Raw genomic sequence first — 15,195 nt, forward strand, 5'->3', positions numbered from 1 at the left:
GTGGCTACTTGACGCATTTCCATCCCCACCAGTGAAGACTCCAAAGGACTGCTGAACACACTTCACTGAGAATCAAAACAGTGTGGTCTCTAGGGTCGATCCCTCCTTCCAGGGAACAGCTTTCAGGAGCGTGACTTTACAACTTGGTGTCTCCCTCTTTCGGAAGCAGGACATCTAGTACAAATAAATTTTTTTTTTCTTACAAATAAATTAGGGCTGTCATTTCCCTATGGCCTCGGCCTTATTTATGTAGGTAACTGTACATTAAGAATGCCCATCATCTTCAGTACAGTAGTCAGAAAAAGAATGCAGGTGTAAACAGAGGGACTTTTCTTTATACTTGAAACATCCTCCCACTAAAATATGTCATAGGAAAGTCTCGGCTCCATACGGAGGTAATTCTAACCTGAGTCACTGACGGTGTTTCAGAATTTCTTTTTATTTGGGAGAATTCCATAGATTGTTCTCAAATAGAATTCAACGTTGGTTAAAGCTTGCTTTCCCTCAATCAAAAATTTTAGTCCAGAAATATAAAATGTCATTGCTCCTCAAGCAAGTGGCACGTTCCTTTACACCACTCTCCATTTTCCGTCAACTTTAGTGATTAATAACACGCCTTTTCCAAATCCCTCTTTTCTGAAGTAGAAAAGCGAAGGGTGAAGTGACATGGGGAAGGATTTCTCCCTGGAGGGTTCCTTACAAATGATCAAAATATCTGCCCGGGTGCGGTTTGGGAGGTGAGCTTCCTGATTCCTGCATGTCTCCTGTATCAGAGGTTTCTAAACGATAACATGACAGCGAGAAAGAACACAAAATGCATGTAAAATCGGTTTGTATTTTACAGGAAAGCACAGAGGACCAGCAATCTAAAACACAAAAACGAAAACACGTGAAAAAGATTAAATATTTCCTCTCCCAGAAAGCTTTAAAGAAGAAAAGATAACAAACAACAATAACAACAAAAAAGTCTGTATTTTGAAAGCAATGGGCTTCAAGAAAGAACATTTAAGCAAACATTTACCTAAAAGTCAACCTAGAAGGTAAGATGTCAATTTGGTAATAACAACAGCACATTTCGCCTGAAAAATCAGAAACTTTTTAAAGACAAAAATTCAAGTTAACATCCCTGTGATTAACTCTAGGGTTCCTTAGCCAAGAACAACTTTCTGCACTTAAAACATAAAACTGTCAGTTTCCTCTGCTTGGAGACAAAACACACAAAAAGCAAACATCCAGGGCTATATTTTCCTAGACATGAAAGACAGAAGTAACCTTGCTGATCACTCTGAATATTTCGAACCAGTGTAACTGTCACACCAGAAAGACTGAAACTCTGTGGCAAATCCCATCCTTAGGACCTACCTGAGAAGACAGGTATTATTCTAGTTCATGTTCCACCCCAAACCTTGAGGAAAATGCAGTCCCTCACTGAACTGTACCAGCTCTGTAGACAGATATGCTAGCAGCTTCTGCATGTTGTTCATTGACTAATGCTACAATAAACAAGCAAAACTCTCATAAGACCCCAAGCGCTGATAATGTGATAGCTGGCATTCACTTCTTGGGAATCTAAAACACACCAGAGGCGTTTGTAAAATTCTTTTCTTCTTCCCTACATCAAGATATCACACGTTTCGAGCATCATCTGTGATCGAGTGGTCCAATTCAAACTTATAAACTTAGAATGCTGAGTTGGGTGGAAGCATTAACTAAAATTGCCTTAATCTTTTTGCCAGAAATTATAAGTGGTACTCATAATTATTTCCAAATTATAACACCACTTCATTTCATTCGATATAATTCCTCATAGAAATTAAGTGTCAATGGCCTGCTCAAAAGCAAACAATAAAATCAAATTATTGCTGTATGTAACTTAAAGTATTTTCTATGTAACAACTGCCCTTCAAACATAAATATTATAAAGAAATGGAGATTTAAAAATTCTCTAGCCAGCACATTTGTCCACTAAAAGGGGAAATTCTTAATCCTTTCAAAACTGAAAAAAAAAAAAAAGTTTCTCAAAAAAGCAAAAGAAAAACCTGCTAGTGAAGCATGGAAGAATAATCCAGAGACAGCATGCTTGGTCTCAGCACAGTTTTCTTTAGCATCCTAAAGTCAGCGACATCATGTGGCCCATGATCTCTGCTTGCCCTTCTGAAACCCATCCAGAGAATTTTCAGAGAGGAAAGATTCCGGTTGTGCTTCCAAATGCCAAATTAACTTAAAGAACCTTCCAGTCCTGAAGGAAAACAGTGCAGTAGCTCTGTAGAAGCTACATGCAGAGTGCTTTCTGTCACGCGAAGCCAGAACTGCAAGTGTGACCCCAGTGGGGTTTATCTAAAATTCCCAAGGACCACAGGCTAAGAGGTCAAAGCTTTCTGTGTCAAAAAAACATATAAATGAATAAAGCCACATGCTGCAATAGTGTCTGACTCTACGCACTCCATTCCCCTTATTGTTCAGAGATTTCTTTTTCCTTAAAAGTAACCAAAACCTGCAACAGAAAAAATGAGGAAAACCTGCTTACGCTAATAACTGACCTTTAATTCTCTATTTCTAATTAAAATCTGTGTCAGTCACATTTTCAAATGTTATTGTCAATGATATATCAAAACTTTCAGGGAGTAGGAAGAACACATATATTTAATTAAATGTCAAATACAAGAGAGTGGATTATATTCTTGGGATAAAGAGTGAGGAATGTATACATATAATTGTCAACAAGCACACCACTAAAGAGTTAAGACTTCAGCAAAGACACCATGTAAAATCATGTACATAGGTTTATTTATTAATAAAACATACGCAAAAGATGTCTTTACTTCTGTCTTAAAGTTTTCGAGTTACCGTTTCCTATTTTATAGTTTATCAAAGGGTTTTGTTAAAAAGCAGCATGTGTTACAAATAATTAGGGCATTTTTTCAATAGATTAAATTATTTTTTAAAAAAACATAACATTTTAAAACAGAATAAAAAGAGACAGGATAAGGAGTAGAACGAACAGTGTATGGTAACTGGGGTTTTGATGGCAGTAAGTTTCTCACTGTAGCTTCCCTTCATCTTACACTCAAAGAATCCAGTTTTAATCACAAGGAAAAACTGTTCTTCAGGAATCACTTTAGAAGTGTAGAATACTTTATGCTTACAGGGTGGCGTCACCGTGGATGTTTTCTAGACCATTTCTACTTCTGCAGAACTAGGGAGAGAGGTTTGCAGTAATCCTTGCAGAGTATAAACCTTCAGTAGTGATCATGACCATGTCTGGCCGTCCATTTAAAATTTTAAGACTGCATCACATAAAAATGCATCATCAAAACAGAGAGGACAGATGAGGTACAAAGGCCTCGAAATTACATTTAAAAATTAACTATGCAAAGAATCACCAATTGTCCAGAAGTGAGAATGCACACTGTTAAAATTTAGAAGTATAGACATTGATTAAACTTAATATATTTATGACCACCCTTAACTTCCGTCATCTGGGTAACATCATTTATGAGTAAAGTGGCCCAGATTCTCTTTCAGCAATCATCAAAAACATAGCAAGTAAAGAAAAAGACAATAACAAGTATTTTCTTAGGAGCACTTATATGTTGAGAACTACTTAGTAACGGGAGACAAACAGACTAATATTCCAAAGCCAAGATGATGTGTGGATCATGACATCACACAAAGTGGAATTTGTTTTTTGTTCTCTTCTGTCAATCTCCCTTTCGCTGAGAAATAAAATGATAACTAATTTAACTCTCAAATAGGTTCTGGGATGCATTAAACAACTGAGAGGGACATGAGAAAGATTAATGACATTTTTAAAAATGTGCCGTTTGTAGATTCCCAGGTAGTAACTTCTGTCCCAAGAGAAGACATGCATGTGAACATAGATGTGTATGCTGAGTAGCATGAAGTCAGAGATGCATGAGCTGTGCTAATCCTAAGATAGTAATGTGTGTGCCTTCTGCACATAGCGCATCGGGTAATAGAAAAATTTCATTCCCCAGACCAACTCTGCCACATGTATTTACATGTATTCACACTGTTTATAGATATATCTCTAATTCCTATATGAATATATGGAAGACATGATATTGCAACTCACATGAATGCTCAGAAAGTCGTACTATGTCTAATCACAAAGAACGTGCTCTATTATGGACTTTTACTGATTTGTAAACTTCATAGTCTATCCAAATTCTATGACTAAAACCAGTTCTGAATGAAAACACTTTCATCCCTACTTTTTACATCTAAAACATTTTTAACATTTAAATAAGTTATGTATTATCCTATATTAAACTTAGTCCTTATTATAAGACTCACATTTTTAAGAAACAGTAATAATATCAATATTCATAAAGCATGGAACATATACATCAGGAAACACAAATGTTTACCCCATTATCATTATCACAATTATAACTAATTAATAGATAAAGCAATCATTAAGACAAGGCAGCTGTGCTCCTTTCAAACTAAAGAACAAGGAATAAAAACAGGAACTGTGAGCATTAATATATTTCCTCCTAGTGATATCGACTATAGAAGGCTTAAAGGGCAGACAGTGAATCATCTGTTTATTTAAGTGTTGAATAAATGGAATATATGCTAAGTTCTGAGCTGACTTTAACGTGTTTGGAACATTTTCCAGAGTCTATTTTGACTGTGTCAATTACCTAGTTACCAGCGTTGTTGTATTATGTTGCCTGATGAACCAGGACAGCAGCACCCCTCAAACCAGTATTACAAGCCAGGCAAATAGCATCACATTTGGGTGACGCACAGAATCCATCACCCTAGGGAAAAACGCATAGGCTCAGAGTACGGAGTCTTTACATGTTCTATAAGATTTCTGCATAACGTTTTAATCTGCTAGCATTGTAAACTGGAAAATGCCAGCCCATGAAGGGATCTCTTCAGAAAAAGCACTGCCACTCCACTGTTACTCCCCACAGAAATAAGACTCTTTCAAAAATGTTCTCAGAACACTACTTAAAATACACGATGAGGGGGCATTTTGATTTATAGGGTGGGTTTTTTTTTTACCTCCTTTTGAAATTTCTTAGTAAATTCTGAATATATCTAAGTGCTATGGGAACGACGGATTCATTATGTTTAACCGCCACACTCACTTCAAACTTTTAGCTTAAAAAAAAAAAAAAAGCAGACAAGTCATGTATCTCTTTCAAAGACTCCTGTTGAAAGCACAGCAGGTCATGATCTAGCACATTAAATTCCGCCATCAAGGTGGATCTAAGCATTACACATATGAAATCCAGCTCCAACAGCGTGCACACATTGCTGCAGTAATTCCAACACAGGACAGTTACCGTGTGTGCATCAAGTGTGCACAGGCTTTGTATTATAGAACTGCGCTCACGCTGTCGGTCGCCTCCTAATAACTACCAAAGAATCACACAAATCAAAATATGTTACCTTTGTTCACACAATACAGCTGCTCATTATATAACAGACAACACCATCCTTAATCGCTCAGGAACCAAGATAGTGGCGGACGCTTTGAGTTGAGGTGGTGCAGAATGGTTTGAGGCAAAACCGAAACATATTGTTTAAGTAAACCTTAAGGGGAGGGGATCATATGCGCAATTGATGGATTCTTTCTCCTTTTTTTTTTTTTTGTATCGTCTTCCACAATTCCTCCCCTTACCCCTCCCCACCACTCCACAGTAAACAGACTGCTGGTATTAAAGGGTTGTAACTCCAATGCCTCCCTCAGCCTTTTCTCTTGCTAAACTTTATGACAATCTAATTTTGGAGTATCAGACGAACATTTATTAAATAATAAAAAAAAACCTCTCCTGTCAGGCATGCCTATGGTTTGAAATTTATGCTTGCAAACTTTCTAAAACTTATTAATTAAATCAAAACTGAATCCAATAAACTTGCACTATGCTAACCGACCAACATATAGCTTAATTCGACTAGTTTTACCCTGGAAAATACTTAAGCAAAGGAGCAGTTGTTGAAGGAGAGATCTTTCGGGTACAAACGCAAGTCTGTAGCTCTCCCAGTAAAAAGCTGAGAATAAATAAAGCAAATCAAAACCATCAAAGGTCTAAGAAGAGAACCCTCCAGAGTCCGGACGATACAGAATACTTTTGATAATTATAAATGTGCTAGTAACTACGCTTCCTCTCTAAGACACCACCTTTTCAGGGTATATTATTCTTGAGGGACTCTCTGGGTCTGGAAGGGGTGAAAATAACTAACTCACAGATGAAATTTGGTGTTAGAGCAAAGACTTAAAACCTCAGCAGCAGTTTGTGCCACACATCGCTACTCAGTTCTGCTCCACAAATGGGAAGGAGGGCCCCACGTCTGGGTGGAGTAGCTTTTCCCAAGGAAGGAAATACTGACACAATTTTTTTTTTCTCCCCAGAAAAGATTTTTCTGTTTGCCAACTTCTGAAGTTGGCCCTTGTCAATCAACGTGATCAAGGTGTCCCTTAAGCAGACAAAGTTATATCTCCCTGTGCAAATTATACAGGAAAGGAAAAGATTCTTAAAATGCTATATGACAAGTAAGATTTAAAGATGCCACTTAAAAGTCTCAGGATGGAAAAATGAAAAACTTTGAGTAGGAACACACTGAACCTTGAAACTAATGCTTTCAAAATAAAACTGCATTTTGGTAACATTTCATCTATTTCCCGTCCTCTGCACATAAAAAAGATTAATGTCACAATTAAACTTCCATATTTTAGACTCTTGGTAACAGGTGTGGCATTCTCTATATAAACATATTCACTGACCTGTCACCATTGATAACCTTCATTGATTAATCTCGATTGAAATGAAACCTGTTTTTTCCCCTTTCAAATAGTAAAGAAATAAGGCAACGCAAACACCCATTTCCCCCCCAAGCCCCAATATGTTTAAATTACAGTAATCTCCAATTCACCAGCCATCACAGCGAACACCCGAAGAAGTACAGCAGAGCTCAGCAGGAAAGAGTTTTAATAACAGATTGAAAAACAAGAATAAAAATAACTGTATCAACGGAGCTTTTCTTCCTCAGGCTACAAGCCCGTTCTTACTTGAACTTTTTTTTTTCTTTTTCAAAAAAAAAAAAAGTACTTTGGCCACCAAAACCAATGCAGAACATTATTAAAAGTTAAAAGCTACCAATTACTTCTGCCTGTTCTTTTAAAGCAAAGTTTGGCATGACGTCAGTTGGTTTAAAGAAAACAAGAAAGGGAGAGAGAAAGAGCAGGAGAGAAAGTTTCCTACTTGTATAAACTGAACACCAGGGAAGGTGTCTAGCCACTTGTAAAGTATTTACTGCAGGTCTTTAAAGAGCTAGCAACATTTTAAAAATCAATTTTTTTTTTATTATTTGAAAGCAACATGTTGAACGGCCAGTCTTAACGTCTGTATTTCAATGATACCTTTGAATCAAAAAATTATTTAAGTGATGCTTCCGATCTAAAGTCCACTGATAATTTCATCTTTATTTTGGGAGCTTGAAACTGGGCTCTGAGGGGACAAAAAGAGGTGGGATAAGAAAAAGAGCTCACCGTGGCAGTGGTGTGGAAGCTCCAACAGCGGTTGTACTAGCAGACTTCTTCTCTTAACTAGTTCTTAACAATTCAAATAATTTGCAGGGTCTAGCAAATTCAGTAACAGGGTTTCCCTGAGCCCAAAGATCTCTTTCTAACCCAAATCAAATTCCGCATCACTATACCCTACAGAGAAACAAACCAAAGTTTTGAAATTCACTTTCCAAGAGAAGAAGCACCATCGTGTGATAATAAAGACCCCCAAAGTGGCCATCATTGTATCATGTGAGGCCTCACTTATTGAGGTCATCTATAATAGAATATTTGATACAAACAGCTTTGAACCAACTTACATGTAAGGAGAAAACAGGCTGTCCTCTACCTGCTACTAAATAGTAGTCTAAAAACAAATCTTGGCGTTTTCGGATACTTCAGTAGACTGATCAAAGACTTTAGGAGACGAGTGATTTTGACAATAATAAAAACAACTGCTCAATCCTTAGAATGCAAACGATTGTGAAACATATTAAGTCTTTTCTATACATGAGCACAGCAAGCACACTTGGGAAATGGTGTTGAATTACCGTTGATAAAGTAAAGATAAGTGTCCACTAAATCCCATAAATCCTGTTATGACAGCACAATTCACTTCTTTCCCTCCATCCAAATAAAATGTAGCTATCCCATAGATAAGCAAAGTCAAACCAAGTCTGTATATGCTATCATTCATTTCCCCCATATCGCAATAAATAATAAATAAGAAAACTTCATAAGAATAATTAGTTATCCATAATATTAACAATCATAACTGGAAAAAGAAGGAAAAGAAACCTGTTACCTGAAAGCTGGACCAAGGATGAACGTCAGAACGCACGCTCATACAACTCTCCTGTTCTTTATCAAATTAATTGTAACTCAGGAGCTACAATATTTGAGACAGAACTGTCTGAGTTTATAGTTCTCTCCTCCTGCCAAAAACAGATGCAGGCCACCACACTAGCTGTCCCAAGGAAACTAAATTAAGCAGAGGCAAATACCAAGTGGAAAGTTGTCAGTGTGTTGAATGAATGGCTTCATTTTACACACCAGAGAATATCTTCATGAGGATACGTTTTAACGGGAGCCAGTCATTTTATTTTAAGTTCATCACTTATTTCAAAAATAATAATTTCCCTTGAAATCAATTATAGACACCTGTCCACAACTCGGTGAAAGTCTATTTTGTTCCATGTACAATAGCACTGTGTTCTAATATTATTGTTTGCTCTCAAATGACGTATTAAAGTAATAAGAATTGTAATATGTCAGTAATTATAGAAAATATCAGGAAGCCAGCTATCAATGTTGACACCAATTTCAAACTCAAATTAAGTTCTAACTTTAAAAAATAAAAATCTGTTTGAAGTTCTTTAATTTTTTTTCTGTAATGTTTATTTACTTCCAAACAGATAAAAGAGTTTACTCACACCTTGCCTTATTTCTTTAATAGACAATGTGTATATCTTTAGAAGCAAATCATGGTTTTTAACTATATGTAGATGCAAATACATCTAATAATAATAATAATAATAGCAACATTATTAAAAGCCCCATTGAAAATACTAGGATCTTGAAAAGCAGCTTTCCTACCGATGCATTCACTTCCGTGTTTGGAAGGTTTTCTTATGAATGAAGATCTCTTTTTGCAACTTACTGAGACTTCCACTGAAAACCAGAAGGAATTCAGGACTGTTTCATGACTTACAAGTAACAATAATGCCAAAAACAAAGTCGGGGTCTAGAGAGGTCACTTGTGATTAAATGCACACCGATTTGGATGCCAAACCGGCTCGTATGAAAGTATACAGGAATTTCTATAAAATTGTTCACAATATTAGTCGTCAAAGTGTGGGGCTCTGAATTCAACTCAGGACCCACAGCCACTCTGGAACTCTCCTCCACACCTTTAATGCTAGCTTTAACAAAGGATGAGCTACCCAGCAGCAGGAACACTAACAGAATATAAAATTCCAGAGTGACAAACTTTTTCGCCAGGTACTTCCTACCAGGTATTCGGAGAGTGTCAGACTTACTGATCATGGATGTAAAAGTATTCCACGCACACATAGCCTAGCAAGCAAAATAAAAGCATATTGGGAGGCCATCAACATCAACTCACGAAAAGTAAACAGATTTTGCCCATCGAGTCCTGTCCTGATGACGCTTCCCAATTCCTTACATTTAGAGAAATCACGGCTGCACGTAGTCATTGTGACTCTGTTTCCCCCTTTATGCTTCTACTTCTACAGGACTACAATCCAGAAATAATCATCCCACCGGCATATTCCCGGCCCCGTCTATTTAACTGATTGGAGATGTTTCAGATACAAGCGTACCGCTTTAAAAGGAAGTTATGAAATCTACCGAAGGATAAACTCAATGAACATGGAAGTTTAAGTTGGGAAGTCTGAGCATGCCACTAACAAACTTTCACTCAAAGGTAAAAAGAAAAAAAGAAAAAGAAAAAAAAAAACCTCCGAGTGCTGGTATCATTTCCAGACTGTCCTGTCAGCATCGAAACTCACAGGAAATGCTTCATCTTCCCATCCAAACCCTGTATTTATTCACAACCCTGTCATACTTGGGGAAAGGAAAAGTGGGGGAAAGCCGCATGGTGATTATTTTAGAACCTTTGCTTTTCTACACAAGTGCTACCCTAACTGGGAGAGCCTCAGAGGCAAGTGAACAGCGGGTAAGAAGCTGCCCAGCTGTGAGATTAGAGACTTTCATTCTCATTCTGCCCAGCCAAGGACCTGCTAGCCGCAGGACTTTACTGATGGTCCCTAACGTGGTTAACTCTGGCAGCCTTTTCTAAATGATCAACTCTCTCTAAAACCTGCAGAAAAGGATCTCTAGAGAGACTGGTGGGTTTGGGCTCAGGAGTTTACAACACTCTGAAGACTTTAGTCTTGCCCCCCCCCACCACCACCACCAGCCCCCCAGCAATCAAATTTAGCCAACAAGGCCTAGAAGGATTCTTTGTAATCTTGTCTCGGGCCCTTATCTGCATTTTGCCTTTGTACTGATTATCTATCTCTTCCAGGCCTTTCCTGTTCACCTGGAGAGCTTACAAAAGTTCAATGAATCGGCCTAACTTGTGCCTGATTATACCTCGGGCCCCTCTCTCTTCACTTACCTTGCTTAAAACTCTAGCGGTGATTTCCCAAAACCGGATAAGGATGGATATTCTATCTTAGTTAGGATTCATCAGTAAATCCATGGCTCTTACTCAAAAACTTTCAAAGGATCAAGTCTGAGGCCTAAAAAGATATGGGGACGTCAGCCAGGTCCTAAACTGGAGTCAGCTCGAGCAAGATTGTCTGAGAAGCCCCAGTAAGTCCTCTCTGGTCCTCTCACTTCAATGGCTTTGGAGTCCTAGAGCTGTAAAAACAGTGACTTCCCTGGCGAAAGGGGAAACACCACCATCTCAGACAGGTACTCACAGCAAAAAAGCTTTCCGAGCCACAAAAACAGCTTTGCACTTCAAACGGCTTCCACCTCTGCTTCACCCTCAAATTATTCATGGGGTCCTATAATCCTGGAGTTATTTGGAGGGATAGAGGTGTTTGCCTTGGCCTCTCAAAGATGCGTTTCAGACTCGACAGTCCAAACAGGAACTAGACAGAAAGCAAAGAGCCCGTCTGCCTGCATGGCCCACCGCTGTCAGCCGTTTAATCACCAGCCAGTGTCCCCTGACCCGCTCGACACATGGCGCATCAACCGCACCGCAGAGGAAGTCTGCCCCTTGCTCAGCCCCTACGGAAGCTCCCTGGCTGCAAGGCCCTGCCTCATGGTACCGACAGGGCACAGACCCATGGGCCCAGGCAGCCCTGAGCTGCCCAGAGACGGGGCTACCAGGGGATGCCACACGCTCTCCCTCTAGCCCAGCTGGGCCTTTAAGGGGAAAAAAGTTTGAAGCCTGGCTTTGCAAACTAAACTCTTCACAACCAAAGCCAGTCTATGCTGTTTTACCACTTGGAGGGCCACTTCAGGACCCCTCTTGAAGACCCTCCCGACCCTCCCAAGTTCACCCAACTTACTACTCTGCATGCCGGTGCCTAGTCTGCTCCCCGTTTGTCAGGAGCCCCCAGAAAACTTGCAGCAGCGGCGGCGGCGGCCCCTCGGGTCCAGCCACCTCCAGAGCCTCTGCTGCTCCCGGTAGGAGAGAATTAAAATCAGCCAGCAAGAGACAGCGAGGGGGAGTGGGGCTGGGAGGGGGAGGGGGCACCGGCCTGAAACTTCTTTTTTTGGCAAATCGGGATTTGTTTTTCCTCCTCCCCGGCGGCTGAACTTGACCCTCCTGACTCAGGGGGCTACTGCAGTTTGAAGTCTCTCTGGTTTCCAGGGCTCAGATGCCTTAGACCCAGCAAAGGGAGCAGAGGAATTGGGGGGGGGGGGGGTAAAGAGAGCAGAAGAGAAGAAAGAAAGAAAGAAATCACACGCGCAAAGGGGGGGGGAAAGGAAGAAAGAAAATGCGTGTGAAACCCGAGAAGCCTGCGCTTGGCTTGCAGCACACTCTCTCCCTCGGCTGGGCTTTTTTTTTTTTTTTTTCAAAGAAAGTCACTTTTAATTCCCAGGGCTCCCCGCTCGCGATCGCCCACATTTTGCGCACACTCGCGCGGGCGCAGCGCTGGCGGAACGGCGCCCCGACCGGCTGAGCCCGCGCCCCCCGGCCCGCCCGGCTCCCCCTTACCTGTTGATTAATCGTCAGGAACACCCTCCGCAGCCCGAAAGATGGTGGCGCGGCGGCCAGAGCCATGAACCGTCTTCTGTTGTTTGCAGAGTTGATCTTGGATTATTGGGGGGGGGGGAGAAAAAGGTCTTTCCTGCCTCCCCCCCTTTCCTTTCCCTCCCCCCCCCCCAGGAAAAAAAAAGAGAGCGCGAGAGAAAGAGAAAGGAAATAGAGCTAGGATGTGCCCGGTGCCGGGTGGGAGAAGGGAGGGGGTGTTGTTGGGGTTTTTTGTTGTTGTTGTTGTTGTTTAAAAAAAAAATAGGCAAAGGCGAGAGAGCGATCAGGAGGACGCGAGGTCCGGAGCCACCGAGCAGCAGCGAAAAAGAGGACGCGGAGATTGCAATGAGATCGGGTCTTTATCAGAAATGTTATCGCTTGTCAGGACCTCACTCTCCGCGCATTACGTCAGTTTCAAGACACCAACACTATTAATATCAAAGGAGCCTTCGCGGAGGAAAGCGCCACCCCAGACCGAGCTCCCTTAAAGAGACAGGCGCGTCCCCGCGCCGCCGCCGCCCCGCCCGGCCCCGAGCACCCGCCGCCGCCGCCGCCGCTGCCGCCGCCGCCGCCCGCGGGACCGGCCGGCCGCGCCAGCCCGCGACAACTGGGGACCGCGCGCGGCTCGTCCCGCCCCGCCCCTCCCCCACCGGCCGGGCTGCGGGAGGAGGGAAGCTCGGTCGCCCTGGCCGGGGGCCTGGAGGCCGGGACCTACCTTAGGGGCGCGGGGGCAGTGCGTGGCAGCCAAGGCGGCGCTGCCCAGACACTGGTGATGCTGTCCTGGAGAATGCCAAGAACTCTCAAAGTGTGTTTTGTTTTGGTATTTTTTTTTTTTTTACCTTTCCCTGTAGTTCTCAATTAAAGGACGCAGGATCTGTGTGTGCGTGTGCGCCCCCTCCCCCCCCCCCCGCCCTTTATCTGTGGCTGGAAGTCCTAGGACACCTCGGCTGTGGTCAGGATTTCCCAGGCTTTGGATGGTAGGAGGGCTTCAGGAGAACAACTTGAACTCTATCCTGAGTTGGAGAAGTGAGGACTAAGGTTGCTATGGTTTTCTGAGCTGAGAAGCCAGAAACTCAATGGGTGCTTTAAGGGGTACCAAAAAACAGATAAAATGGGGACATTATTCAGCCACTGCCAGGTTAATACATGCTGGTCTTTGGGGTTTTCGAAGCAGATAAGGAACTCTGAATCAAGCCTGACATTCTTTTTCTTATCACACACCTTGTTAAGAGAAATTGCCTCAGCATAAAGTTCATGGAATGAGCAGGCTATCTTTCCCTTTAACTTCTAAAGATCAACAATGCATAAAACATTACCAAGGCAGGATTCAAAGTATAGGAGGTGTTAAAAACTAAGTAAACATTTCTTGGGCGTTTGGACTTCATTTTCTTCTGTTGGGTGACTTTAAGTGGTATGTTTTTCCTCTAGTGAAAGTCAGCTTAAACCAATTTTGTGCTAAAAGGAGAAACATCCCTCTCTGAAGTACAAAGTGATGAAAATTAGAACTTTTGAGAGGTACAATCACAAATCAATGAGCTGAAAGTGGAGTGATTTCCCCAAATATATTCCACTGACTTGTTCATCATTTTGCAGAAAATATACATGCTTCCGGACATGCTATAAGAAGTGAAAAAGGCAATTTATATTATATTATATTGTATTATTATATTATATAAATGTGTATACATACATATACATGGGTGTACATGTATATAAATGTATGCATAAACCTAAAACTGAAATGCATGCTTTTAGAACCTTCCTCCTTTCCCTAAATGATTATTTTCACGTACATACTCAAGCAGGTCTACAATTCCTTGATCCAGACATGCTTCAGAAGCATGCCCCATACACTGATGAATAGAAAAGCAATAATTCTTTCGCAATAGAGAAACTAGTCGGGTGAAGAGTAGTCAAAATACAGTTTCACAATGAGGCAACGATATATTCCCTAAAGGAGGGAGAAAACAATGGGCTCATATGCATAAAATTATTCATGTTGCCATCGGTTTAATTTTTTAACAGAATTGGATTTATATATGGCCCTGCATGTAGGGAAATTTAATATGAAAATCTTCAGTAAATCTTACAGTCAACTCCTAATGACCACCTGCATATTTCCACACTGGAGTCATTTCATACTGTCCGCCACCAATTTCCCCTATAAAAGGAATTTCTATATTAAATATAGGCCTTTTATTTTCTTTGTTAAGTCATAAATTAGCTTGCTGACTTTTATGGAAATATTCACGACACAGCAAGAAGCAATTTTATTCAGAAAAGTAATAATGATTGGAGTGAAACATTCTTTGGCCATGACTAACTGAAAATATTAGGTCAAATAAATTTTGAAACACATATCCAAGTAGCCACACTGCTTGTGTTCAAAGGGTTAACAGAGCGAAAACTGGTGAGTCTGGTCTCTAGCTGATAAAATCTGAGACAACACCATCTCCGTAGAGTTAAACAGCACAATTTATCACAAGGATTAGTGCCCTAATCTCCTACTGCTCCCCAAGATTTAAATGACATTTTAAAAGGGGAAGTGATCTTCCTCCCAGTCACCCTCAAATCTAAGGCAGTCGTCAAGAGTGTAAATTTACGCACATGAAACAATCATTGATTAAATTGCTTCAAAAAAAATTAAATTACACGCTTTTGCAAGCACAAAACCCTTGAGATGGCTGGTGTTTTCCCACCTGCAATAATATAAAATCTGACCATTAAATGTACCCAAATTATATATTATATGAAAACGTAAAGCCAAAGGTCCAGGGGTGAATTATGTCCTTTAATTGAAAGGATAAAGTTACACTCCACGTACTGAAGCCAACAAATCCATGGTCACTTAAAATTTTAATGAATGAAGTTTCACGGACTCAGTTTTGCTAAAGTTTGCCTGAGAAATGAAAAA

The 15,195-nt window shown here is 40.7% G+C and overlaps 1 protein-coding gene across 7 annotated transcripts in view; it reads right to left on the bottom strand.

Annotated features, from left to right (window-relative positions):
* Trps1 (transcriptional repressor GATA binding 1) overlaps positions 1-12,738 on the bottom strand; it is a 238,857-nt gene extending 226,119 nt beyond the window's left edge. For 3 of the 7 annotated variants that reach the window (XM_085678988.2, XM_085678987.2, XM_085678980.2), the window contains exon 1: positions 11,593-11,712. In XM_085678988.2, the coding sequence (XP_085535114.2) occupies positions 11,593-11,602 (10 nt within the window). In that variant the 5' untranslated portion in view covers positions 11,603-11,712. Of the gene's footprint in view, positions 1-10,688; positions 10,915-10,985; positions 11,269-11,592; positions 11,713-12,245 lie in introns of those variants that run through there. The other 4 variants (XM_087898774.1, XM_085678989.2, XM_085678983.2 and 1 more) reach the window with 4 other exon arrangements.
* Positions 12,739-15,195: the final 2,457 nt, after the last annotated feature.

The sequence above is a fragment of the Myodes glareolus genome, chromosome 19 (assembly GCF_982192425.1).
Source record: "Myodes glareolus chromosome 19, mMyoGla1.1, whole genome shotgun sequence".
Classification (NCBI taxonomy): domain Eukaryota; kingdom Metazoa; phylum Chordata; class Mammalia; order Rodentia; family Cricetidae; genus Myodes; species Myodes glareolus.